At 47.2% G+C, this 27,689-nt stretch overlaps 1 protein-coding gene across 1 annotated transcript; it reads left to right on the top strand.

Annotated features, from left to right (window-relative positions):
- The first annotated feature begins 111 nt into the window (after positions 1–111).
- TOP3A (DNA topoisomerase III alpha) lies at positions 112–27,628 on the top strand. The gene is made up of 19 exons (XM_056866257.1): positions 112–300; positions 3,432–3,491; positions 4,294–4,367; positions 4,538–4,613; positions 5,465–5,573; positions 7,850–7,993; positions 10,328–10,498; positions 11,540–11,640; positions 11,797–11,871; positions 12,879–12,961; positions 13,512–13,719; positions 14,853–15,038; positions 18,972–19,101; positions 20,592–20,705; positions 21,248–21,413; positions 21,624–21,767; positions 22,529–22,651; positions 24,570–25,276; positions 27,468–27,628. Exons 1-19 carry the CDS (start codon positions 112–114, stop codon positions 27,626–27,628), a joined length of 3,021 nt encoding a protein of 1,006 aa, XP_056722235.1.
- Positions 27,629–27,689: the final 61 nt, after the last annotated feature.

Here is a 27,689-nt window from a genome sequence, read left to right on the forward strand (position 1 = left end):
TTTCAATCATTTGCACAAAGGCGGTGCACACCGGGGCAAGTCTGTAAAAGAAGCCGCGTAACAAAGCCTCACGATGACTTCTTGGACCGGGAGCCGTGTTCTGCTTGTGGGATGATCCTCCAGACCAGACTGGTTGCCCGCTCTGGGGTCAGATGGTTCTTCCGGTCGTGGAGTCTCTGTTTCTCTCAGGCTGCCAAAGGCGGGATGTTCCGAAACGTCCAGAAGGTGCTGAGCGTGGCGGAGAAGAACGACGCTGCGCGGGGGATTGCAGACATCCTTTCCAATGGCAGGATGAGGCGGGTAGGACAACTTCATAATTCTTTTGGCTGTTTCGGCTCCCCGCTGATACTCGCTCAGTGGCTCTTTGACATGCCACCTGGGGCTCATCTGAGGACCGTTCTCCAATGTGGTACCTGCCCCATGTTTTAGGAATGGGGGGCAAAGCCCTCACCCAGTGGGGTGTGTGGTTGGTAGGTGGTTCCCACTTTGAAACAGCCACTGCTGGAGGAACAGGTAAGCTAAAAGCCTCCCAGAAGTGTGGGTCAAGACGGCTGTTTTTGCTGGTCAAGGCGGCTGTTTTGGTAATTGAGACTGTGGCTCTTGGCAAGTGGTGGGTTATGTACCATTGCGGTACCCTGTCCTGAAGGCTAGAGATGGGTAACATCAGGTTGAAAATGCAGCAGAACATATCCAGTGGAAATCTGGTGGAATGCATCTAAAAGCCAGTGTGGTGTAGTGGTTAAGAGCGGTGGTTTGGAGCGGTGGACTCCGATCTGGGGAACTGGGTTCGGTTCCCCATTCCTCCACATGAGCGGCGGGGGCTAATCTGGTGAACCGGGTTGGTTTCCCCACCCCTACACATAAAGCCAGCTGGGTGACCTGGGGCTAGTCACAGTCTCTCAGCCTCACCTACCTCACAGGGTGTTTGTTGTGAGGAGGGGAAGGGAAGGTAATTGTAGGCCGGTTTGATTCTTCCTTAAGTGGTGGAGAAAGTCAGCATATAAAAACCAACTCTTCTGCTCCTCCTCCTTCTATGCAAGATTTCCCAACAATTTTAACTTTGGTTTCTGAAAGCCATCCTAAATGCACTTGTACATCCAGCACTGAGGGCCGGTTCAGATGTGATGGGGTCAGCGCCGGCATCAAGGGTTGCCACATTCAGGCAGCTTCTAAGGCCCCAAATAGTGTCCACCACCAGAGAGCGAGTGTGGTGTAGTGGTTAGGAGCGGTAGACTAATCTGGTGAACCGGGTTTGATTCCCTGCTCCACATGCAGCCTGCTGGGTGAACTTGGGGTAGTCACAGTTCTTTCCGAACTCTCTCAGCCTCACCTGCCTCACAAGGTGTTTGTTGTAGGGAGATAGATTATGATGGGTAGCCATGTTAGTCTGTCTATAGCAATAAGAAAGAGCAAGAGTCCAGTAGCACCTTAAAGACTAACACAGTTTCTGTCAGGGTATGAGCTTTCGTTATCCAAAGAAGTGAGCTGGGGCTCACAAAAGCTCATACCCTGCCAGAAAATTTGTAAGGTGCTACTGGACTCTTGATCTTTTCTACTGTTGTGGGGACGGGAAGGGAAGGCAATTGTAAGCCTCTCTGAGACTCCTTAAAGATTGAGAAAAGCAGGGTATAAGAACCAACTCTTCTTCTTCCCAAGGGACAGATTGTAAATTAGCACAAAAGAAGAAGAAGAGCTGGTTTTTATCTGCCAACTTTCTTTACCACTTAAGGAAGGATCAAACTGGCTTACAATCACCTTCCCTTCCCCACAACATATCCTGTGAGGTAGGTGGGGCTGAGAGAGTGTGACTAGCCCAAGTCACCCAACTGGCTTCTTGTGGAGGAGTGGGGAAACCAACCCGGTTCACCAGATTAGCCTCCACCACTCATGTGGAGGAGTGGGGAATCAAACCCGGTTCTCCCGATCAGAGTCCACCGCTCCAAACCACCACTTCTAACCGCTACACCATACTGTCTAGCTCTGCACAGGGAAGGTATGCATGCATTGAAGGAAAGTTGTACTAGTGGTAGTTTTACCAAGAGCTCCTTAAAACTTGCTATTAGCCTAGGTCAGTGTTCCCACATGGAAAGCGTTAGGATGCAACCTGTGTGCATATTCCCACCAATGACAATTGCAGGAATGTGCACATGCTGGAGCACTGCCGGGTGCCTCTGCCCATGTCTGCACAGCAAAATTGGTGCTAAGCATGAATTCAGTGGTACTAAAAAAGATGTGGACATAAGTAAATATATACAGAGTTGGGGCTTGTTCCGCTATATAATATGTGCAGAAGCCCTGACCCCTCTTAAAGGTGTTTTTCATTTATCTGCCTATGATTAGAAATGTTTTAGCTGCAGCATGGATTAGAGACACACCAACAAGGTGTAGTTTGTTGTTGTGCGGAGGATCTTTGCTCTCCTGTGCTCCCTTCCCTCACTTGCATGTAGCTCAGTAATTAAACTCTTCCGCTTTCACAGCCAATCACATTTTGTTGTTGCACTGGGATCCCAAACTGTGGTTTCTTCTTGGCCCTCCAAGCCAGGATTAAACTCCGGTTTGGAAGGCAGAGAACAAACCACAGTTTACAGTTTGGAAATAGACAAGTTGCAGTTTGCTATGAATATGAAGGCCCTGGCCTGGATGGCCCAAGCTATCCCGATCTCATCTGATCTCATCTGATCTTGGAAGCTAAGCAGAGTTGGCCCTGTTTAGTATTTGGATGGGAGACCACCTAGGAAGTCCAGGGTTGCTACGCAGAGGCAGGCAATGGCAAAACACCTCTGTTTGTTTCTAGCCTGACCTCAGTGGCCCAGGTGAGCCTGATCTTGTCTGATATCAGAAGCTATGAAGGGTCGGCCCTGGTTAGTACTTGGATGGGAGACCACCAAGGAAGTCCAAAGTTGCTACACAGAGGCAGGCAATGGGTTGCCATAAGTCAGCTGCGACTTGACAACATTATACACACATGAATATGAAGAGTCCAGTTATTAAGTGGGACGTGTTTAGGGAGGGAGCACGCCCAAAGATTCCTCCAGGGTGGTTTTTAGGTAACAACAAACATCCCAACTGTTTATCATTAAGAAGAAGAAGGAGTTGGTTTTTATATGCCAGCTGTCTCTATCACTTAAGGAAGAATCAAACTGGCTTACAATCACCTTCCCCTCCCCACAACAGACACCCTGTGAGGGAGGTGCGGCTGAGAGAGTTCAGAGAGAACTGTGACTAGCCCAAGGTCACCCAGCAGGCTTTGTGTGTAGGGGTGGGGAATCAAACTTGGTTCTCCAGATCAGAGTCCACTGCTCGAAACCACCGCTCTTAACCACTACACCGCTCTTAATCACTACAACCCTACATCCAAACTTATGTATTGATTTGATTGACTGAGAACTGCCCGCTTTTTATATACTAAAATTGTTTTGTTTTCCTTCTAGAGGGAAGGGCTTTCCAAATTCAACAAGCTCTATGAATATCAATGTCACATGTTTGGTCAGGTACGTTTTCAAGTTATCCTTTGCAGTTGTTGATTTCTCTTTATTGAGAGACAGGTATAGCTATAAAATATACATAAGAAAAGCCGTGCTGGATCAGACCAAGGCCCATCAAGTCCATCTATCTGTTCATACAATGGCTAACCAGGTGCCTCTAGGAAGCCCACAAACAAGACAACTGCAGCAGAATTATCCTGTCTGTCTTCCACAACATATAATAGGCATGCTCCTCTGATACTGGAGAGAATAGGTACACATCATGACTAATATCCATTTTGACTGGTAGCCATGGATACCCTCTCCTCCATGAACATGTCCACTCCCCTCTTAAAGCCTTCCAAGTTGTCAGCCATCACTACCTCCAGGGGTAGGGAGTTCCACAGTTTAACTGCGTTGTGTGAAGAAATACTTCCATTGGTCTGTTTTGAATTTTTCACCCTCCAGCTTCAGCAGATGATCCTAGTATTATGAGAGAGCTCCCTGTCCACACTCTCCATACCATGCATAATTTTATAGAGCTCTATCTTATCTCCCCTTAACTGCATTCTTTCTGAGCTAAACAGCCCTAAGCGTTTCAACTGCTCCTCATAGGGCAGTTGCTCTACCCCCCTGATCATTTTGGTTGCTCTTTTCTGCACCGTCTCAAGCTGCAATATCCTTTTTGAGGAGTGGTGACCAGAACTGTACCCAGTATTCCAAGTGTGGTCTCACCACAGATTTGTACTTAGGTCACCACTATAGGCAAAAGGGAGCTTTGAGTCTTAGCTTCGGCCAGTGCTGACTTGTGTTCCTCTGCCTTCCACAGAATGTCGCAGTGGTGATGACATCCGTTTCGGGACATCTCCTGGCTCATGATTTCAAGATGCCGTTTAAAAAATGGTGAGTGTCGGCAACTATTTCTGAGGGGACCTATAGATTCTCAGAGCAAAGCATGCCAGAGGAACGGGCTGCTGCTATTCTGGGAGATGTGTGCTGAACCCAGAACACCATTTTTATTGCTCGCTTCGGGCTTGTGCGTTCTAACCTCGTCCTGACGCTGTTTCCACCAGGCATAGCTGCAACCCGCTTCTCCTCTTCGAGGCCGAAATTGAGAAATACTGCCCTGAAAACTACGTAGACATTAAGGTTTGTACCGCTGCACAGCTAAGGTTCTCTGCGGGTTATTCTTCAGCCGTTGCCTCCTTTGTGCTGATTTGGTTGGTCCCAAAAAAGGTGTTGCACAGATTCGTCTAGCGCGACTTCTCCCGTTTGCGTTTCTCTCCTGTTTTATCCTTGCAACAACCCTGTGAGGTAGGTTAGGCCGGAATATGTGCAAGGATGTAAAAAACAGCAAGTAAAAGATGAGTTAGGAAGGAGGGATCACTGTGGGAACACCAAACAAATTTTAAAGAAGTGTTCACCTGTAAAATAAACTATGCAATAAGGTTGAATGAAACTTAAAAGAGAATTCATAGAGGTATATAAAGTATACATATGTTTAAGACGCTTAATAGAAGATATGGTATTAGATTTTCTTAAATTTAGTTGATGTGGAGGCTCAGTGATTGAAAAATTTTCTTCACTTTAGAGAATCTTGAGATGGAGTAATGTTTAGAATGATACAATATTTGGTGATATCTTTTCTTTTAAATTTAAACGATGTGGAAGTTTGGAGGATGGCGTATATTTATCATTTTCCCCTCCCCTTTTTTCCTTTCTGTACTTATATAAAATAAAATAGTCTTATATAAAATAAAAACAGACGGATCTCCCTGGGGGGTGGGGGAGAGTTCCAGAGCTTGGGTGCCATGGCTGAGAAGGCCCTCTCCCGGCTTGCCACTTGCCTAATTTCAGAAGGCAGGGGCACCCAAAGCAGGGCCTCCAAAGATGACTGTAGTGGTCAGGTTTATGTCCACGCCACCTGCTAGATACATAATGAGCAGTGACTTGGACCTGCCGCCTTTGTGGGTGGGTTTCCTGTCTCCCTTATCTTCCAGAGAACCCTGGAACGAGAAGTCCAGCACTGCCAAGCGCTGGTCATCTGGACGGACTGCGACCGCGAAGGGGAGAACATCGGCTATGAGATCATTCACGTCTGCAAAGCAGGTACCTTGTAAGGGCGAGACAGGGCGGGGGGAAGCCTCCTCTTCGGTTTTCAAGAGTTTGGTCCATGAACTCCTCCCCCTCTTTTATACTCTGCAGTTTGTTTAGTTTGGAGAAGAGAAGATTGAGGGGAGACATGATAGCTATGTTTAAATATTTGAAGGGATGTCATGTTGTTGATGGAACTAGCTTGTTCTCTGTGGCTCCAGTCCAGAGACTAGGACACGGAGTAATGGATTTAAAGTAAGAGAAAAGCGATTCCACCTAAACATTAGGAAGAACTTCCTGACGGTGAGGGCTGTTCGACGGTGGAATGCGCTGCCTCGGAGGGTGGTGGAGTCCCCGTCTTTGGAGGTTTTTAAGCAGAGGCTGGATGGCCATCTGTGGGGAGTGCTTTGATTGTGGGATCCTGCATGGCGGGGGGAGGGTTGGGGTCACTGGGAATGTGGGGGGAGTTAGTTGTTAATTTCCTACATTGTGCAGGGGGGTTGGACTAGATGACCCTGGTGGCCCCTTTCAACTCTATGATTCTATGATAGAGGCACCTGGCTGGCCACTGTGTAAAAGACTGCTGGACTTGATGGGTCTTGGTCTGATCCAGCATGGCTGTTCTTATGTGGTGATGGCTATCACCTTGGAAGGCTTTAAGAGGGGAGTGGACATGTTCATGGAGGAGAGGGCTATCCATGGCTATTAGTAAAAATAAATAGTAGTCATGATGGATCCCTATTCTCTCCAGGATCAGAGGAGCATGCCTATTATCTTAGTTGCTGTGGAACACAGGCAGGACGGTGCTGCTGCAGTTGTCTTGCTTGTGGGCTTCCTAGAGGCACCTGGTTGGCCACTGTATGAACAGACTGCTGGACTTGATGGGCCTTGGTCTGACCCAGCAGGGCTTTTCTTAGGTTCTTTATTCTCTTATGTAATGGCATGAGGTGCAGCAAAACTTGTGGAAGCTCAGCAAAGTCTATCTCATTCCTCGTTGCACTTTCCGTCTTTCCCCGCTGGTTCGGTACAGGTGCTTCAGCGTGTAGACGGAACTGAGGCTGTGATTTGGTTTTCGGTATTGTTCGCTCGGGAAATGACCCTCCGCTGTTTTCTCTGTGGTTTTGTGGGCCGTCTTGAAGCATTCATGGTTAAGAGCGATGGTTTGGAGTGGCAGAGGCTAATCTGGTGAACTACATTTGTTTCCCCACTCCTACACCTGAAGCCAGCTGCGTGACCTTGGGCTCGTCACAGCTCTCTTAGACCTCTCTCAGCTGCACCTATCTCACAGGGTGTTTGTTGTGGGGAGGGGGAGGGAAGGTGATTGTAAGCTGGTTTGATTCTGCCTTAAGTGCAGAGAAAGTCAGCATATATACCGTATATACTCGCATATAAGCCGAGTTTTTCAGCCCAAAAAAAGGGCTGAGAAAGCCCAACTCGGCTTATACGCGGGTCAATACAGTACTTGGGAGGGGGGGAACTTGCCGCTGCCTGCCCGCGCGCCTTCCCTGTGGCCTGGGAGCGGCCTGCAAGGCCTCCTGCGCGCAGGGAGGGGGCCGCCGCCACCGCCTGCCTGGAGCCCGGTCAGGTAAGCTTGCGGGGGGGGAGGGGGTGCATTTCCCCCCTCAGCTTATACGCTGGTGTCTAATTTCCCCCCATTTTTGGGGTGAAATTAGGCACCTCGGCTTATACTCGGGTCGGCTTATACCCGAGTATATACGGTAAACCAGCTCTCCTTTTTCTTCTTCTCTTCTAAATGGCCATTCCCTAGATTTATAGCACCTCATAAGGTTGCCATCTGCCTGGAGGGGGAAAAAACCCTGCTGTTTTAACAGAGGCTTAAGGGGATGTTATTTATCTGGGGTGCTATTTAAAGAGCCAGCGTGGTGTCGTGGTTAAGAGCAGTGGACTCTAATCTGGAGAACCGGGTTCAATTCCCCCACTCCACATGAGTAGCGGACTCTAATCTGTAGAACTGGGTTGGTTTCCCCACTCCTCCACATGAAGCCAGCTGGGTGACCTTGGGCTAGTCACAGCTTTCTTAGAGCTCTCTCAGCCCCACCTGCCTCACAAGGTGTCTGTTGTGGGGAGGAGAAGGGAAGGTGATTGTAAGCCGATTTGATTCTCCTTAAAAGGCAGAGAAAGTTGGCATATACAAACCAACTTCTCTCTGCCATGAAAAGCTTTGGTTGCCCATTTCCACACATTCAACTTCTGTTCAAGGTGCAGGACGTCTTTCTGTAGGCTTGTGGACAACCGTGTAATAAGTCGATCTCTCTTTCTCTGATCGACAGTGAAGCCGAACCTCCAGGTGTTTCGTGCCCGTTTCTCCGAAATCACGCCCCGCGCCATCAGGAATGCCTGGGAGAACCTGGGCCAGCCCAATCTGAATGTCAGCGATGCGGTGGAAGTGAGGCAAGAATTGGACCTCAGGATAGGTATGGAAGCAAAGAGGGGTGGGGCTGTTTATGGACCGCCCCCTCCATGCAGCCTGAATGCTCGAGGTACTGGGCACTGGGCAGAAGGGTGGTGAAACAGAATCAGTTGCAAAAATCAACATAGAAACAATTCTGTCACTTCCTTGATGTATGTCTCCCAAAAGAGCAGGTGCTTGCTCTATGTATGTGTTGAGGTTTCCAAAACTAGGTTTTCTGGTTTTTATTTAGGAGACAGCATTGTGTAGCGGTTAAGAATGGCAGACTCTAATCTGGAGAACCGGGTTTGATTCCCTGCAACTCCACATGAGTGGCGGACTCGAATCTGGAGAACCAGGTTTGATTCCTCACTCCTCCCCTGAGCGTCGGACTCTAATCTGGAGAACTGGGTTTGATTCCTCACTCCGCTGGGTGACTGTGAGGATTCCTGACCTCTCTGTGCAAACTCCATAAAATCACTTGCTCAGACAGTCATGCAGAAACAAGAAACTTTAATAGGAAGCTTCAGATGATACAGGCCGCACACTGGTAAAGTTGCAAGTGAATACAGATTCACAAAGACAGAATTATAACTCCTACAGGGAAGCAGATGTCAAACGTATGTTATGGGAATCTACGAGATAATTGTGCATGGTACAAAACATCAAAAAACACAGAGCTTGTTAGTACTATCTACCCACCAAGGCCACAGTGGTGGAAGGGAGTCAGTGAGAGCAAGGGAGGGACGTGGGAAGAGGGAAGACATTCCAACCTGGGGCCCGTCAGACCCTGCGCCTGAACCAAGGAAAGTCAAGAGGCCTGGACTGCTTTTACGAGCCCAGGGATGGGGGGGGGGGAAACATACAAGGCAAAGGCCTACCCAAGGCAAGGCATACAGACCCTCACAGTGACCTTGAGACGGTCACAGTTCTCGCTGAACTCTGCCCCACCTACCTCACAAGGTGTCTGTTGTGGAAAGGGGAAGCTGGTTTGAAACTCCTTAAAAGGCAGAAAAAAACCAGGGTATAAAAACCAACTCTTTCTACTTTGGGGCCTCTGCTTCAATGAGCGAATGTTTTGTTTTCCTGGATTTTTTGCAAAACCCTCAGTTGTTGCTAGGATAAAATGGAGGAGAATGTCGTAAGGTTTGGAGAGGGGCTGTGGCTCAGTGGTAGAGGATCTGCTTGGCATACAGAAGGTCCCAGGTTCAATCCCCGGCCTCTCCAGGGAAAGGGACAAGGCAAGTAGGTGATGTGAAGGACCCCTGCCTGAGACCCTGGAGAGTCTCTGCCAGTCTGAGTAGACAATACTGTCTTTGATGGACCAAGGGTCTGATTAGGGTTGCTAGGTAACCCCAACCCCCCGTCACGACTTTGTGGGGGAGGAGAAATGAAGGGAAAAACACAGTTGCATCAATAGCATGATGACATTTCTAGGCAGAGACCTCTCTGTGTGCCATCCTTACCTTCCACCAGTCCCATCCCCAGGTGCCCTGGAAGAAACCTCTGGAGAGCCACTGCCAGTCTTGGTAGACAATACTGACTTTGATGGACCAAGGGTCTGATTCAGTATAAGACAGCTTCATGTGTTCAAGGTTAGATGGCAGTGCTCGGTTCTCCTGACCCTTTCTTACATGCCCAGGATAATGCCAATCACTTTGGGGTCAGGAAGGCATTTCCCCCCAGGCCATATTGGCCCAGAGATCCTGGAGGTTTTTTGCCTTCCTCTGGGCATAGAGCAGGGGTCACTAGGGGAGTGGAGGAGGAAGGTAGTTGTGAATTTCTGGCGTTGTGCAGGGGGTTGGACTAGATCACCCTTGAGGTCCCTTCCAGGTCTATCTATGTAATCCATTTTGGGTCTCCGTTGGAGAGAACAATGGGATCTGAATTAAATAGATAAGGTGGCAAGATTTATTTACCTCCTTCTCACACGGCTTTTTTTGTCTATGCTAGTCCCGTGAGTACCAGCATAGCCTTTTTGGTGGTGGCCCAACCACCTTCTCCTTCTTTCACCAAGGGAGAGGCTGTGGCTCAGTGGCGGAGCCTCTGCTTGGCATGCAGAAGGTCCCAGGTTCAATCCCTGGCATCTCCATTTAAAGGGGCTAGGCAAGTAGGTGATGTGAAAGACCTCAGCCTAAGACCCTGGAGAGCCGCTGCTGGTTAGAGTAGACAATACTGAAGTGATGGACCAAGGGTCTGATTCAGTATAAGGCAGCTTCATGTGCATGTGGAAACTGCATTTGGATCCCAGCCCTGAGAATGCCGACCTCTGGTGCCCACGGCTCTGTCCTTCCCTCCCCACTTCAGATGGATGCCCATTCCCCCCCCTCACATTACTTCTCCCCCCTTCTTATACCAGGCGCTGCCTTCACCCGATTCCAGACGCTGAGGCTCCAGAAAATCTTCCCTGAGGTTTTGGCAGAGCAGCTGATCAGCTATGGGAGTTGCCAGTTCCCCACGCTGGGATTTGTGGTGGAAAGGTTTAAAGCCATCCAGGCCTTTGTGCCGGAGACCTTTTACAAAATCAACGGTATGTTCCTGAATGTCGAAGGTTGGGAACTTGGAAATGCTTTGATTATAAATCTGTAACATTACAGAAATGTGGTTTGTCTCAGTCAGACTTGCCGAACATTTGTCTAATGTCCACTTCTGCTGCAAACAGAACTTACATATTTGTTTACTGATTTTGCAGTTTGTGCTGGGGTTGAGTGGGTTTACACACAAGCCTTTCTATAGCTTTGGGTACTGTGCTGCCAAAACTTGCCTTTGCCGTTGTTGAGTCTGTCGTATTTTTAATTGTGGAACTCTCTGCCCCAGGATGTGGTGATGGCTGCCAACTTGGAAGGCTTGAAGAGGGGAGAGGACATGTTCATGGAGGGGAGGGGTATTCATGGCTACTAGTCAAAATGGATACTAGTCATGATGCATACCTATTCTCTCCAGGATCAGAGGAGCATGCCTATTCTGTTCGGTTCTTTGTAACACAGGCAGGATAAATGCTGCTGCAGTCTTGCTTGTGGGCTTCCTAGAGGCACCTGGTTGGCCACTGTGTGAACAGACTGTTGGATATGATGGGCCTGGGTCTGATCCAGCAGGGCCTTTCTTATGTTCTTGACACAGGCAGGACAATGCTGCTGCAGTCGTCTTGTTTGTGGGCTTCCTAGAGGCACCTGGTTGGCCACTGTGTGAACAGACTGCTGGACTTCATGGGCCTCAGTCTGATCCAGCAGGGCCTTTCTTATGTCCTTATCCCATCCTTCCTTGAAGGAGTTCAGAGTGGCATAGTTTTCTAGGGTTGCTAGCACTGAGTTGGGAAATACCTTGAGGTTTCGTGGGTGGAGCCTGGAGAGGGCAGGGTTTGGGGAGGGGAGGGACCTCAGCAGGGTCTAATGAGATAGTCCACCCTCCAAAGTCGCCATTTTCTTCAGTAGAACTGATCTTGGTCATCTGGAGATAATTTATATTAGGGGAGGATCTCCAGCCCCCACCTGGAGATTGGCAACCTTATAGACTACCCTCTCCCTTGTATTCTTGCAATCCCCCTGTGAGGTTAGCCGTCTTCTCTCTGCAGTGACGCACGATTGCGAAGAGATCGCTGTGGAGTTCAACTGGAAGAGGAATCGTCTCTTCAACCATACAGCCTGTCTTATTCTCTACCAGATTTGCATGGAGGTAGGAAACAACCTGGGCCCAACTGATTTTCCTGCATTGTGCCAGGGGCTTGGACTAGATGAGCCTGGAGTTCCCTTCTGTGGTACCCTCTTAGTATTCAAAAGTGTCCAGAAATCCCTTCTCCAGCTTTTTTCTTTTGTTTGTTTGTGTGCTTAGGATCCGCTGGCCACCGTGGTGGAGGTTGGGAGCAGGCCCAAAAGTAAATGGAGACCCTTGCCGCTGGACACCGTGGTACGCTCAGGGAAAAATCTTTTTTTTTTTTAAATGTTACTATCAAAGGCCTCTGAAACAAGCTAGTGATCCCTGCATAGCAGACTGTAACTAATCCTCTGTTTGAAAGCCTCAGAGAAGGAGGACGTACAAACGTTATTCATGGACCATCTGTTCTCCGAATAAGCAACTTTTGAGAGCCAGTGTGGTGGAGCGGTTGGAGGGTCAGACTAGGGTCTTGAAGACCCAAGTTCAAATCCTCACCGCCGTTGGCCAGTCACATGCTCTCAGCTGAACCTACCTCATGGGGTTGTTCTGAGGATAAAATGGGACGGCGGGAGAACGACGTAAGCTGCTTTGAGTCCCCAGAGAAAGACAGGGAATAAATGAAGTAAATAAATATGTTGCCTCTTACGAGCCCAACAATGCAATCCTGAGCGGAATTATACGTTTCTTAAGTCGATTGTTGCCGGTGGGCTTAGAGGTCCGTACCTCTGCTCAGGATTGTGCTACCTTCCAGCACTTGAAATGTGTTTTTTCTGTTTTTGAAATGAGGTAGAGTTTGTTTTCAAAATGCTGGGTACCCAAAGTCCGGTAAAATAAACTTCAATTAAACAATGAAATATATCTATTACAAAGTGCTCATGCGCATATTTAAGAACAAGCCCTTATGGCCGCAAATACAGGGTTGATAATCTAAAACCACATGCCAAACTCGTTTCGACCCCCAGGCCTTCCAAGGTGTTCTAGTAAAACATTATGCACACATAAACATAAATTAAGAAATTGAACAATTTTGTATCAACCCAGGTATGTATTTTAAGATGCATTCTTAATGGACTTTGTGCCTATGATATCCGATTGTTGCTGAAATAGATTTTTAATTGTGAAAGCACACGTCTGGGGAATAGAGTCTAAATATTTCTTTCTGGAAAGGGCTGACATTACATTCAACCAAAGTTGTTGCATTACTGTACCTTTATTCTGCAGTGATTATGTGTATTTTCCTTTGTCCCTCCCTGACATAGGAACTTGAGAAGCTGGCTTCTCGTAAGCTGAAAATAAATGCTAAAGAAACCATGAGGATTGCAGAGAAGCTCTACACTCAGGGGTAAAAAAACACACCCTCTTTTTGGGCACTGATGGTACAAAACAAGCAACTTTTAGACTTCAGACTTTCCTTCTGGAAAACGGGCGGTGGAAGGTTATTTTGAGCTAACTTAAATTCTGACATCGTTATACAGGTTGAGTATCCCTTATCTAAAATGCTTGGGACCAGGTGTTTTGGATTTTGGAATATTTGCATAGACACAATGAGCTTTCTTGGGGATGGGATCCAAGTCTAAACACATACACTTTATATACATAGCCGAAAGGTAATTTTATGCAATATTTTTAATAATTTTGTGCATGAAAACAACAAGTTCGTGAACACTGAACCATATGAGGCCAGGTGTGGAATTTTCCACTTGCGGCATCATGTTGGCGCTCAAAAAGGTTTAGGATTTTGGAGCTTTTCGGATTAAGGATACTCAACCTATATATTTCATTCGTTTCATTGATTTCGATATCCTCTCCCATGCCCCAAGCAAGGGTGAATTGGAAACCCAACCAAAAACATTTGATCTTTTTTCTCCTCCCCTCCCCCCTTCTTTAAAAAGGTACATCAGTTACCCTCGAACGGAGACCAACATTTTCCCCAAAGACATCAACCTCTCCAACTTGGTGCAGTTGCAGATTCGGGACCCCCATTGGGGGGCTTTTGCACAAAGGATCCTTGACCAGGGTGGGCCAACCCCCCGGAACGGGACTAAATCGGATCAGGCCCACCCTCCCATTCATCCCACAAAATACACTGATAACTTGCAGGTGAGGCTGCATGGCTGGGCCATCCATGTCAAGGCAGAGAGTCTAGGCTAGGCTAGGCCATCCATGTCAAGGCAGAGACAGACAGAGGTGGTTTGCCATTGCCTGCCTCTGCGTAGCCACCCAGGACTTACTTGGTGGTCTCCCACCCGAGTACTAACCAGGGCTTCTGAAGTTTGACCAGATCAGGCTAGCCTGGGCTATCCCATGTCAGGGCAGAGACAGATAGAGGTGGTTTGCCATTGCCTGCCTCTGCAGAGCAACCCTGGACTTCCTTGGTGGTCTTCCATCCGACAGCCAGGCCCGACCCTGCTTGGCTTCTGAGGTCTGACAAGATCGGGCTGGCCTGGGCCATCCAGGTCAAGGCAAAAGACATAAAGAGGTGGTCTGCCATTGCCTGTCCCTGCATATCAACCCTGGACTTCCTTGGTGGTCTCCCATCCAAGTACTAACCAGGACTGACCCTGCTTAGCTTCCAGGATCTGACAAGATTGGGCTAGTCTGGGCCATCAAGGTCAGGGCATTAAAATACACACACAACATTAAAAACAGCAGTTAAAGCACTGGTCAGGAAGGAGGGATCACTGAGGGAATGCCAAGCTAAACAAAAAGAAGGCTTCCACCCACTGGTGGAAGAGGGCAACAGAAGAGGACGGATGAGTCTCCCTAGGGAAAGAGATCCAGAGCTTTGGTGCCATGACTAAGAAGGCCCTCTCCCTGCTTGCACCCATCTAATCTCATCTTGGCATGGAGTAGGGGGTCACTGGGGGTGTGGGGGTGTGGGGGGAGGTAGTTGTGAATTTCCTGCATTGTGCAGGGGGGTTGGACTAGATGACCCTGGTGGTACCTTCCAAATACTATGATTCGAAGGTGGGGGCATCCGAATAAGGGCCTCTGAAAATGACTGTAGTGGTCAGGCAAGTTAACAAGGGGGTTGGGCGATCCTTCATTCTCCCCTCCCCTATTTTATCCTCACGACAACCGTGTGAGGTCGGATAGGGTGAGAGAGCGTCCCTGTTTGCACCATGTTCCAATTGTGTCTCAGAATGGACGTGAAGCAGGATGGGATGTTTGCTGTTTCCCCTTAGCCGCGATTCATTTTATCGTTGCTCTTTCTTGCGGGTGCCTGCCGTCAGGGGAACGACCAGCGGCTGTACGAGTTCATTGTGCGCCACTTCCTGGCCGGCTGCTCCCAAGATGCCAAGGGGCAGGAAACGACGGTGGAAATCGATATCGCCAGCGAACGCTTTGTTGCTCACGGGCTCATGATCCTGGCCAGAAACTACCTGGAAGTCTATCCGTACGAGAAGTGGAGCGATAAGGTGACAGCAAAAACAGCCAATGTTTATGCGGGAAAGCAGATAGACGGGAGGTGGTTTAGTGCTTTTGGATTCAGTGGAGCTATTATGGAGAAAGCCTGGGCTCTGGTCAAGCCCAGATGGGTCGGCCTAAGTAGTGGAATAGCCAACAGATAGCCATACGTGGAGCACAGGGACATATGGAAGGAGATGGCCCTTCAAATACAAGCATACCTTGGAGATATTGTGGGTTCAGTTCCTTTATTTCTGTCCTTTATGCTCGCGGACCAACAGGCCATGAGCAAAACAAATTCAATAAACCCGGTAGTACAGAGTCCCCAGAGGACTCTTTGTTCAGCTAATACCAACCTTTTGGCGGTCCCTGGCCCGAGGAGTGTCCGGCTGGCCTCGACCAAGGCCAGGGCTTTCTCTGCCCTGGCCCCTGCCTGGTGGAATATCCTCTCTAGTGAGGCCAGGGCCCTGCGGGACCTTAAAGAGTTCCTCAGGGCCTGTAAAACAGAGCTATTCTGCCAGGCCTGTGGTTGAGGCCAGCTACGGTTCCCTATATATTAATGCTGGCCTCCCTAATCTCCCGGCTGTGGTAATATCTTTTTATTCAGTCTGTATTTATTCCATCTGCTCACCTTACTGACTTTTGTGTTTTTGTACTACACTTTAGAGGTGCCTTAGGTAAATTAGGATGGGATTTATATGATTTGATATTCCTAATTAGAGGGTTGTATACCAACACAAGTTGTCGTCAAGTGCACACAGCTAGGTAAACTATCCCCAAAAATCAATATCAATAAAGGGGTTAAGCAGGGCTGTATCCTGGCCCCGACTCTTTTCAGCCTCTTCCTAAATGTTCTGGCTACTGCATTAAGAGAGGTTGACGGCCATTGTCCCAAACTCAGCTCCGTACATACTCCCCTGTTACTTTACGCTGACAATGCTGTGCTATTGTCATGTTCAAGGGTTGGCTTAAAGAGATTACTAAACCGGTGCCATGAGTATTGTACTGCAAATGGTCTGGTGTGGAACTACCCAAAATCCAAGGTCCTGGTATTCTCAAAGTCCTGAAAACCACTTAAATTGATAATTGGTGGCAACTCACTTGAGCAGGTCAAATATTTTAAATATGTAGGCATTTATTTCCATCATAATGCATCTTTAAAAACCCATTATCAATTTGCAACTACGTAAATCAGCAGAACTCAGCTCATAAACAATCATACGGGTTTTTTTCAATAGAGGAAATCAATATATTCCTGTTGCCCTTAAGATCTATAACGCCAAAGTCAATGCACATTTGCTGTATGGTATTCCTGTCTGGATTAGTGCACTAGGTTATCCACTGGAACGCATCCAAGCCAAATTCCTCAGAAAAATAATGGGTATGCCCTGTTGTGTCCCATATGCCGCATTGTGCTTGGAAACTGGCCAAATGCTACTTGAAACAAGAGTGTGGCTCATGACTGTAAAATTCTGGTTATGCCTCCATTTTAAGGCAGATTCCTCTTCCCTTATCTACTATCTGCTCATGGAGTCACATGCTTCTACGTGGCTTCAACATATTGAGAGCAAAATTAAATCTATTGGCTTTAACTTTGACTCCTTGCTTATGTTTACTGAGGCAGAAGCTTTTCAAAGGATAAAATGCAGACTCTTAGATATAGGACTTCAAGACCTAAACAGCGCTGCTAATAAAACATGCTCCCCATCAAATTTAGGGGTATCTTTTGATGTTTATCAGCCCTTTCCATACTTTTCTCACCTGTGTGATCTTTCTCAACATAGAGCCATTTCTCAGGCCAGATTTAATGTTTTGCCATCTGTGCTACTTAAAGGCAGATTTCGGAAAATCCCTCTGTCTGACAGGCTCTGCCCTTGTGTCAACAATTGTATTGAAATCGTTGCTTATGTCTTATTTTATTGTAGTTTCTACACAGAATCTTGTAACAAACTTTTAAGCCCCCTGTTGGTTAAAAGACAGAAAGTCTCAGATTCTTTTAACGTTTCCTATTTATTGAACAATCGTTCGCCCCATATATTGGAGACGGTGGCACAGTTTTTAAAGTTTGTTTTAAAAGCCCACCAAACAGTTAATTAGATGGAAGGATCAACAAACAGCGCTATTCGGTGTAACTGTCCTTTAACTATTCCGTAAAGGGAACTTTTTAATATCTTCATTCCTTTTGTACCTTTTGTATATTATGTTTTTATGCCAGTAAAGGAATGATGATGATATATGATTTTATAGGGCTATTTTAGAATGTTTTAAAGTTTTTACTGATCTAATGGAATATTTTTGTAAGCCACTCTGAGCCCAGTTTTGGCCGGGGAGAGCAGGATAATAAGTGGAAATAAATACAGAAATGTTTACAGTATACTGTAGTTTATTAAGTGTGGAATAGCACCAGCGTGGTGTGGTGGTTAAGAGTGGTGGACTCTGATCTGGAGTCTGGTGCTTGGATCACTACTATCAAATACTGGTCACGCTCTAATTTTCGATTCCCCCCCCCAAGTAGTCTATTGGCAGCTTTACATACTGACTCAACTGTTTCTAGATGGTCTCGGCTTATCTTAAATAGGATCAGATCACTCCGGATTGATCTTGATTCCTTGTCCAATTCCAGTGAATTATATATTTTTAGGACAATCCAAAAAAGGATATGGGACAGTGATTCCCAAATAATAAAAGCCGGTGCTGAAGGTATCTGCTCCCCTCGTTTTTTAGGCCTTTCTTATCAAATAAACTCTATGGCCCAGTATTTTTCTAACTTAACTATACCCTCTCACCGTAGAGCATTTTTGTTGGCCAGATTTAATATATTCCCTTCAGCTGTTGTTAGTGGTAGATACAAGGGAATACCACGTGAAGCAAGCTGTTGTAGGTGTCAATGCAAAGAACCTGACACAATGCAACATATTCTCTTGTACTGTCCACTTTTCACACAGCTTCGATGCAGCTTAATGCAGCTCTCTTCCTCAATTTACTACTGCAATGACTACTGGAAACATAGGCCATTTATTGGATGACAAAAGCTTCGAAGTTACCACTCAAGTAGCCAAGTTCCTGGCCAAGGTCCTAAAGGAGGGAGAAAGAAGGAGGGGAACCCTCATTTAATTGTTTATTATAAAATTTACTGATGAACTGTGTATTCATTCCTTTTTTAGATCCATATCTAGCTGCTTTACCTGTTTGTTTTGTTACTGTAAATGCCAATAAAGGTTCTGTATTCTGGCTGCCTTCACCTTGGGCTAGTCACAGCTCTGATAGAGCTCTCTCAGCCCCACCTTCCTCACAGGGTGTCTGTTGTGGGGAGGGGGAGGGAAGGTGAGTGTTATGCTGGTTTGATTCTTCCTTAAGTGGTAGAGAAAGTCGACATATAAAAACCAACTCATCATTTATTTTTTACGGTCAAAGACCAGCTTACATAAAAATCAACTCTTCTTCTTTGTCTGAAAAAACAATGTACATACCTTAATTAAAAATACTTTATTGCTAAAAAAATGTGACACAGAGACACGAAGTGAGCACATGCGGTTGGGGAAATGGCGCTGATAGACTTACTTGAAAATGCAACATCTGCGGGGTGCAATAAAGTGAACCGCAATAAAATGAGATGTGCAGGTATGTGGGTTCGAGATTGTGAGGGGCTTTAAAGATCATAACCAGCACCTTGAATTGAACCTGGAAACAGACCAGCAACCAACATCGCCGTTTCCAAACGCGCAATGTGTGTTCCCCTGACAGTACTTGAAATTGTTATATCTCTCTTGAAATTGTTATATAAACGTGCAACGTAGCCCCTGACAGTACTTGAAATTGTTATATCTCTTCGCCCCATACATCAGAAAGTCTGAGTTTCATTTATCTTCCATGCATCCCGGTTTCACGGTTTTGTTCTCTTTGTCCCCCCACTTTCTTTCCCCTCCCAACAACCCCCTCCACAGGTTATCCCCGTGTACGAGAAGGGGTCTCGCTTTCAGCCCACCACCGTGGAGATGGTCGACGGAGAGACTAGCCCACCTCAGCTGCTCACGGAAGCGGATCTCATTTCTCTCATGGAGAAACACGGCATTGGTCAGTACCACGTTCAGCAGCCCGAGGGAGGCACGTAGCCATGTGCTCTGAAAAGCACTCGCTTCGACACACACCAGCTCCTTTCAAGCAGCCTGAAAAACCTTCCTAAACTTGTGGTAGTTTGTCTTTTGTGTGTGCGTTTCTCTTTAAAAAAATTTTTTTTCTTTTAAGGAAAAGGGTACAGAGGGGAAATTGGAATATCAGCAGTGCGATTAAGAAGCATACAAAAACAAATCAAACAGATAACGTTGCCATACTAAACAGATAACGTGGCATACTAACGTTGCCACACAGTTGTTCAATCAAAATAGTTACCGTAATTATAGAAAATGACTCTAGCATTTCAAGTCATGTAACCGAAAAATAATCGCCTTATCAAGCAAATCAAGCATACTTAGTTCTTCTACAATCAAAATAGTTATCCAAGTATAAAATTAAGTTGGGTTTCACTATGGTTAATTAGCATCTACTTACTTACTTTATTTTGGTTAAGATCAAATCTCAACATATTGATAAAATGGTTTCCATTTTTCATGAAACCGCTCATAATTCGTGTCTCTATTTACCATATTAGACATTTTAGCCGTAGTGGCATATTACATTCCTTTTTCTTTCCTATCTTCTATGTCCGGAAGAAGTGCTTGTTTCCATTTCCTCACTGAAACTATTCTGGCTGTGTGTGTGTTTCTCAGTGTGGAGAGCTTAACAGTAAACGTTTTGTGGAATGGATGTCCTTTTTAAAAAAGGGGGCAGTAGAGGACTAGTAAAAGGGGGCAGGAGCTGAGGATTGGGCGCCTATTCACCAGAGGTACGTACAGGCGTGGTGGGGAGTGCCCATAGAAGGCTGGACGCTCAGCTGGGGGTGCATTGTGGGCATAACGGTAGCCCGACACAAACCTGCGTCCCTGCTTACCACCTGCTTCGTGGTGGGCTTAGATGTGCGCATCTTTAATCCACACGTGGGGAATACAGTTCTTTGATAGCTGCGCTGCTCGGAATATTGTCAATTTTATCTGAAATGTTTGCAGACTGCTTTTCCCGGGCTAGCTCAAAGTGAGTAAAGCGTGCCGGCAAGTTGCAACTGACTCATGGTGACCCCCCTGATTGGGTATTCAGTGCAAGGGATGAACAGGGGTGGTTTGCCATTGTGTAGCAACCCCGGTGTTCTTTGGTGGTCTCCCATCCAAGTAGTGACCCTGCTTAGCTTCCAACTTCTAGTGACCCCAGCAACGGGCTTTCAAGGCAAGGGAGAAGCTGAGGTGGTTTGCCATCGCCTTCCTCGGCAGCGTCTTCCTTGATAGTCTCCCTTCCAAGTACGCGACCCAGCTTAACTTCTGAGCTGTGACAAGATTGGGCTAGCCCAGGCTGTTAGGGACTGCCAGCCAAGTTATTTACACTATAAAAATTAAAATTGCATAAAGGGTGGGGTAAGACGGGGAATCAAAAGTCCCCTCTCCTTGGTCTCTCCTTAACGAAATGTGCGTTTTCAGGAACAGACGCCACTCACGCGGAGCACATTGAGACTATCAAGTCCCGCACGTATGTCGGTCTCACACCAGACCAGAGGTTTCTTCCAGGGCACCTGGGGATGGGACTGGTGGAAGGTAAGGATGGCACACAGAGAGGTCTCTGCCTAGAAATGTCATCATGCTATTGATGCAACTGCGTTTTTCCCTTCATTTCCCCTCCCCCACAAAGTCATGACGGGTTTGGGGTTACCTAGCAACCCTAATCAGACCCTTGGTCCATCAAAGACAGTATTGTCTACTCAGACCGGCAGAGGCTTTCCAGGGCCTCAGGCAGAGGTCTTTCACATCACCTACTTGCCTAGTCACTTTAACTGGAGATGCCGGGGATTGAACCTGGGACCTTCTGCATGCCAAGCAGAGGCTCTACCAGTGAAAATACATAGTGGCAACTGCTTTATAGTGAATCAGACCCTTGGCCCATCAAAGTCAGTCTTGTCTACTCTGACTGGCAGCGGCTCTCCAGGGTCTCAGGCGGAGGGCTTTCACATCACCTGCCTGGAGGTGTTGCCGGGGATTGAACCTGGGACCTTCTGCATGCCAAGCAGAGGCTCTACCATTGAACCACAGCCCCTCCCAGATTGAGCTCTTGGTACAAGGCAGCTCCATCTGTTCCCCAGGCTACGACTCTATGGGCTATGAGATGTCCAAGCCGGACCTCCGGGCCGAGCTCGAAGCTGACTTGAAGCTCATTTGCGAGGGCAAGAAGGACAAGTCGGTGATCCTGAGAGAGCAAATCCAGAAGTACAAGCAGATCTTCATCGCAGCCGTGGAGAAGGCCAACAAGTGCGTTCTGAACCCTCTCCTGTATATATATATAGATATTGATATTGATATTGTTATTTGTGTCCTGCTTCTCTCCCCCCAGAGTGGCTGACCACCCCGCCCTAAACCGACCTTTGATTTCTGTTCTGCATGGAAATGCCTTGCATAGTTTGGCTTCGCTTTTGTAAAACGGTTTCCCAGCATGGTTAAGAGCAACTTTTCCTTCCGCAGGCTGGACGAGGCGCTCTCTCAGTATTTTGGGGAAGTGCCCCACGCCGCCCAAGAGGAAGAAATCTATCCCGCGATGCCGGACCCCATCCGAAAATGCCCCCAGTGCCGCAGTGACATGGTCTTGAAGACCAAGAAGAATGGCGGGTCTGTGTGTTTGGATGTGTGTTGATTTTTTAACAATGCCGCCTGACACAGTAAAACAGGAGCCAGCTTAGAGCAGCCTTGCTAATACATCTGCATGTCTTACTAGTCTACACAAATGTATTTTACTAGGCCAGGTGTCAACATGAACCTATTAAACAGCAAGATTCGAATCCAGTGGCTCCTTAGAGACCAACACGTTTTTCCAGCGTATGAGCTTTCAAGAATCACAGTTCCCTTCCCTGTGACTCTCAAAAGCACCCCTCCAATCTTGTGGTGTAGTAGTTAAGAGTGGTGGACTCTAATCTGGAGAACTGGGTTTAATTCCCCACTCCTCCACATGAGTGGCGGACTCTAATCTGGAGAACTGGGTTTGATTCCCCACTCCTCCGCATGAGCGACAGACTCTAATCTGGTGAACCGGGTTTGATTCCCCACTGCTCCACATGAAGCCAGCTGGGTGACCTTGGGCTGGTCATAGTTCTCTCCGAACTCTCTCACCCCCACCTACCTCACAAGGTGTCTGTTGTGGGGAGAGTTCTGAGAGAACTGTGACTGGCCCAAGATCACCTAGCAGGCTGCATGTGGAGGAGCAGGGAAAAGAACCCGGTTCTCCAGATAGGAGTTCACGGTTCATGTAGTAAAGTGGGGAATAGAACCTGGTTCTTCAGATTAGAGACTCCATGCTGGCTTTCAGCTAACATGGTCCTTGCCCTTTCTGAGGCTTCTAATACTTAAAAACAATTTTATTTTGTTGGCTTCAGATTTTACCTCAGCTGCACAGGCTACCCAACCTGTAAGTCTGCCGTGTGGTTTCCCGACTCTGTGCTGGAAGTGAGCAAGGACGATTCCATCTGCGACGTGTGTGGCCCACATCCCGTCCACAGGTGAGCATTTGCATAAAGGGTGGAAAGGCGTCACAGTTTTCATGTGCATCCTTTATCCTTAGAACAAAACCACCACGCACCGGAGAAATCCGGGTAGCTAGATATTAGTCTAGTAGCGCCTTTAGACACCAAGAAGACTTCCAGGGTATGAGCTTTCGAGAGTCAATGCTCCCTTCGTCAGATGTGATGTCCGACATCTAATGAAGGGAGCTTTGATGCTTGGAAGGTTATATCCCAAAAATCTTGTCGGCCTCTAAGGTACTACGGGACTGGAATCTAACTGTTCCACTGCAGACCGTCACGGCTCTGAAAGAAATTGAAATAAGTCTTTGAGTTACTCCATTACATAATTTGGTTGGTTGTTTTAGAAGTACAATATAGAAGTTGTTTTAGAACTTTAGAAGTTGTTTTAGAAGTACAATATAGAAAACCTTTGAGGTTACTCCAAGGTGATAGATGCCATCAATGCACCCTTTTATAACAATTTAAAGGACCATCTCCTTCCATATGCTCCTGTGTGCCAACTATGGTCATCAGGTAGCCATTTGTGGGCTATTCCACCGCAGAGGGTAGTCCGTCTGGCATTGACCAGAGCCGGGGCCTTTTCCATCGTGGCCCCAGCTCTGTGGAACGGGCTCCTTGAAGAGGTGAGAGGGGAGCCCTCCTTGGAGATCTTCTAGAGGCGTTGCTAGGCCTGCCCAGGCTTTCGAGGGGGTTTGAACAGTAGGCATCTTTTGAGGCAGGGGGAGGTTTGGGGTATGCGATTTTATTTCTAGTTTTGACAGAAAATGTTTTTAGCCGCTATCATCAGCCGCCTTGAACCACAAGGAAAGGCGTTATAAATATCTTAATAACATTAAATAAAGAAATAAAAATGGAAATTGCATTTATTATATTAGGATAAAATAAACAAATAAGTATAGTATTCTGATTAAATATGGGGGGAAGAAAGAATTGCAATTTTAAAATGGGGTGTAGGGAATTTTTGTAACGGATATTTTATATCTTATATCTGACTCAATAATTCGATTTAATAATAATTTGGTTGGTTGTTTTAGAAGTACAATATAGAAAACCTCTGATGTATTATAAGATGGATATTAGAACTATTGAGAATGATTGTGATTTCACTGATATATAAAGTTGTGTTACTATGTATTGCATAGAAGATAATGGTTTGCTAGCTTTTGTTTATTGTTTAAACTACTAGATGATTTAATGACTGTTTCAGATTTATCATTATTATGAGCCTTCGACTAAGCATAAAATATTTGCAGTTACATTGCCTTACCCAAACTGGCCGTATAAAACAATACATTTTGGTTAAAACACTACACAAAATATTACTGTCTTTAAAACGGTTAAAAACTGGTCAACAATATAAAATTTATGGCAACAAAAAGGGATATACATTTTTTTCATCTAGACGTCTTACATATTCTAGAATAGATGTGTTATGGCTCTCTAAAGGGTTGATAAATGTCTCAGAGAATCCAGAGATTTTACCCAGGGTATTGTCAGACCATAATGCTGTATCAATAAGAGTTAAAATAGGAGATAGGAGAAACAAGCCTTGGGTATTAAATGAATTTTTATTAAAAAATAAAAAGATAGTGGATAAATTAAAGGTAGATATACAGAATTATTTTGTTGAAAACACAGATAAGGGTACTCAGGAAGATGTAGTATGGGATGCCGGTAAAGCAGTAATTAGAGCAGGGATGGGGAACCTCAGGCCCGGGGGCCGTATGCGGCCCCCGAGGACATTTTTATATAGATGCCCATTAAAAAAAATACAATAAAGAACTTATCTCAGTTGTAAACTGAGAACAGTTCAGCTGAGGAATGCTTCTGCCCCATCCGGCAAGCCAGAACAAGCCCTGTGATAATTCGTAACCCCTCTTTTTTCCCTCCTCAGGTTGAAACTGAAGTTCCGGAGGGGCAGCCTCCCCGCCATGGTTCCCCTGGAGTTTGTCGGCTGCATCGGAGGCTGCGATGAAATGCTGAGGGAGATCCTGGACCTGAGATACCTCCAGGGCCCGCCCAGACCTCTGGAACCGACCAACCGACCAGCCGACCCTTTGCAAACTGGCCGCTCCCTCAACTGCGTGACCAACCGCCAAGACCACCACGTCCGGCCGCCAGCAAATGTGCCGCCGGGCCCTCCAGCTCCTCCAGCCAGGGCGGCACAAAACCCGGTCCACCCGCCAGACGCCGCTGGCGAGAACGCCGTTGTGTGCAACTGTGGGGAACCGGCCATGCTGCTGACAGTCCGGAAGGAAGGACCCAACCAGGGCAGGCGCTTCTACAAATGCAGCGCTGGCGGCTGCGGCTTCTTCCTGTGGTCTGACCAAGAGGCGGACGGCGGGAGCAGCCGAACGCCTGGGGGCAGGGGGGAAAGGGGCGGGGGGCGTTCTTGGAGCGACGGCTCCTACCCCGGAGGCAGCGACCATGGCCAAAGCAGCAGAGGAGGAGGAGGAACTACCTGCCAGTGTGGCCAGCCAGCCATCGTCCGAACAGTGCAGAAGGAGGGGCCAAACAAAGGCCGCCAGTTCCACACCTGCGCCAAGCCCCGGGAGCAGCAGTGCGGCTTTTTCCAGTGGGCTGACGAAAACGCGCCGCCAGGTGAGGGAAGGGTTTGGCCTAGGATGGCAGGGGGATTCCATCCCCACCAAAGATACATTTCTGCATTGGCCAGCACAGCTGAATCCAGTATATCTGTCAGATTTCCACCTTTTTAAATTGAAGAAGAAGAAGAGTTGGTTTTTATATGCTGACTTACTCTACCACTTAAGAGAAAGGCAGAATTAAAACTGCTTACAATCAGCTTCCCTTCCCCACAACAGACACCCTGTGAAGTAGGTGGGGCTGAGAGAGCTATAACAGAGCTGTGACTAGCCCAAGGTCACCCAGCTGGCTTCGTGTGGAGGAGTGGGGAAACCAACCCGGTTCGCCGCTCATGTGGAGTGGGGAATTGAACCTGGTTCTCCAAATCAGAGTCCGCCGCTCCAAACCACTGCTCTTAACCACTACACCACGCTGTGTAATGGTTTCTAGTTCACACGTTTCTAGTTCACAGTAGGGGAACAACACTGAAAGATGAAAGAAACCGAGGGAGTCAACAGGAGGGTCTCTCAGTAGCCATTTGCCTCTCAGAAGTCTCAAATATTCTTCCTCTACATGCCATGCATCAGGCTTGCCTACCTCTGTTCCTCTCTTGTCTTGAAAAAAGCCACCTTTTCTGGTGCCCACCAAGCAGTTTCAGGAAGTGGGTGGGGCTGGGTAGGGCTTTTGCCCAGCCATGCTTGAAGACAGCTGGGTGACCTTGGGCTAGTCACAGTTCTAGAGCTCTCTCAGCCTCTCCTGCCTCCTGTCTGTTGTGGGGAGGGGGAAGGGAAGGAGATTGTAAGCTGGTTTGATTCTTCTTAGAAGGTAGAGAAAATCAGTATATAAAAACCAACCCTTCTACTTCTGATTGTGCCAATTTTTTTTTTTAAATGTTGCTTTGGCAACAGCTGCAACCACAGCACAAGGATCTGAACTGTGTTACTGAAGTTAAACCATGCCTATCATTTTGTGGCTGTTCACCCCCCCCCCCAACACACTCCTAGTTTCTCTCTTCAGACTTTACACCATTCTTACGTTTTGGACTCTCTTTAATATTACTTTTGGCTGCTTTGGTGGGCAGGGCAGAAGGGGGAAGATGACGAAATAGCAGACAAAACTCTCACTTCACTGGGCTCAAGGTTATATCTCCTAGGGCAGAAAAGGTGGCCAAAAACAAACAAACCCATAGCTTTCTTTAGTTTCTGGAGCAATAATTCAGTTACTAAAATCTGCAGCTGGCACAGAGCTCAAAAGAAATTCCCGAGTGACAGCATTTTAAAACATCTGAGGGGTGGGGGGAAATCTGATTGAAATTTTTTTTAATGCCTGGAGCACTTTCAATACTTAAAGCACTAAATAAATGTTTAATCATAGAATCACTAAGTTGGAAGGGTCACCAGGGTCATCTAGTCCAACCCTCTGCACAATGCAGGAAATTCACAACTACCTCCCCTCCCCACACCCCCAGTGACCCCCTACTCCATGCCCAGAAGATGGCAAAAAAACCCGTCCAGGATCCCTGACCAATCTGACCTGGAGGAAAATTGCTTCCTGACCCCAAAGTGACAATCGGCATTTCCCTGGGCATGAAAGAAAGGGCCATGAGAGCCCTTCCTGCCCTCCCTCTCATGTTCTGCCTAAGTTCACAGAATGAGCCTTGCTGTCAGAGGCCGTCTAGCCTCTGTTTAAAAACCTCCAAAGGAGGAGAGACCACCTCCTCCTGAGGAAGCCTGTTCCACTGAGGAACCGCTCTGTCAGGAAGTTTATCCTAATGTTTAGCCGGAAACTTTTAATTGCAGCCCGTTGGTTCTGGTCCAACCTTCTGGGGCAACAGAAAACAACTCATTTTCATTATTATTTTCTGTTTCTCTTGCTACCCCAAGTTGCGCTTTGACTTTTATCATCGTGTGCTCATAATTATTTGTCGGTCACGTCAACAGCTACCTAGTCCTTTTTAACTGGAGATGACGGGGGTAGGACCTGGGACCTTCTGCATGCCAAGCAGATGCTCTGCCACTGAGCCACGGCCCCACAAGAGAGCAATAAAACCAGCACTTTTCTGGGCCATTTAAGATTCAAGTGATTCTCTGGGAGCCAAGTTCTGGCTTTGTGTGACAACTGAATAGAGCCGTACAGTAGAAAGGCGATAGGGCTTTTACTTGGGTATGACCATGCCTGCTGACCCGGTTTCTCTCTTCCCACCCCGCAGCAGCAGCTTTTCCTTCAAGCCATGTCATGGGCACTGGGACCAATCCCAAGAGGCCAAGCAGCGACTCTTCCGTACGGCCCCCCACGGCGAAGCGGCCACGGACTTGCGGAATCTGCCACCAAGCCGGCCACACGCGGAAGACGTGTCCACAGAACCGCTGAAGTCCCGTCAGCCCTCCAGGACACGATTCAAAGACGGTCCAGGCAGACACAGCGAGAAAGA

Source organism: Euleptes europaea, chromosome 21 (genome assembly GCF_029931775.1).
Source record: "Euleptes europaea isolate rEulEur1 chromosome 21, rEulEur1.hap1, whole genome shotgun sequence".
Lineage (NCBI taxonomy): Eukaryota > Metazoa > Chordata > Lepidosauria > Squamata > Sphaerodactylidae > Euleptes > Euleptes europaea.

Bases quoted from the DNA above. Each gene is read 5' to 3' on its own strand.
- TOP3A (XM_056866257.1), top strand. From the start codon at position 112: ATGATCCTCCAGACCAGACTGGTTGCCCGCTCTGGGGTCAGATGGTTC. The intron at 13,720-14,852 runs GTGAGGCTGCAT...GCCTGCCGTCAG, and splicing joins AATACACTGATAACTTGCAG to GGGAACGACCAGCGGCTGTA. The intron at 19,102-20,591 runs GTCAGTACCACG...GTGCGTTTTCAG, and splicing joins CATGGAGAAACACGGCATTG to GAACAGACGCCACTCACGCG.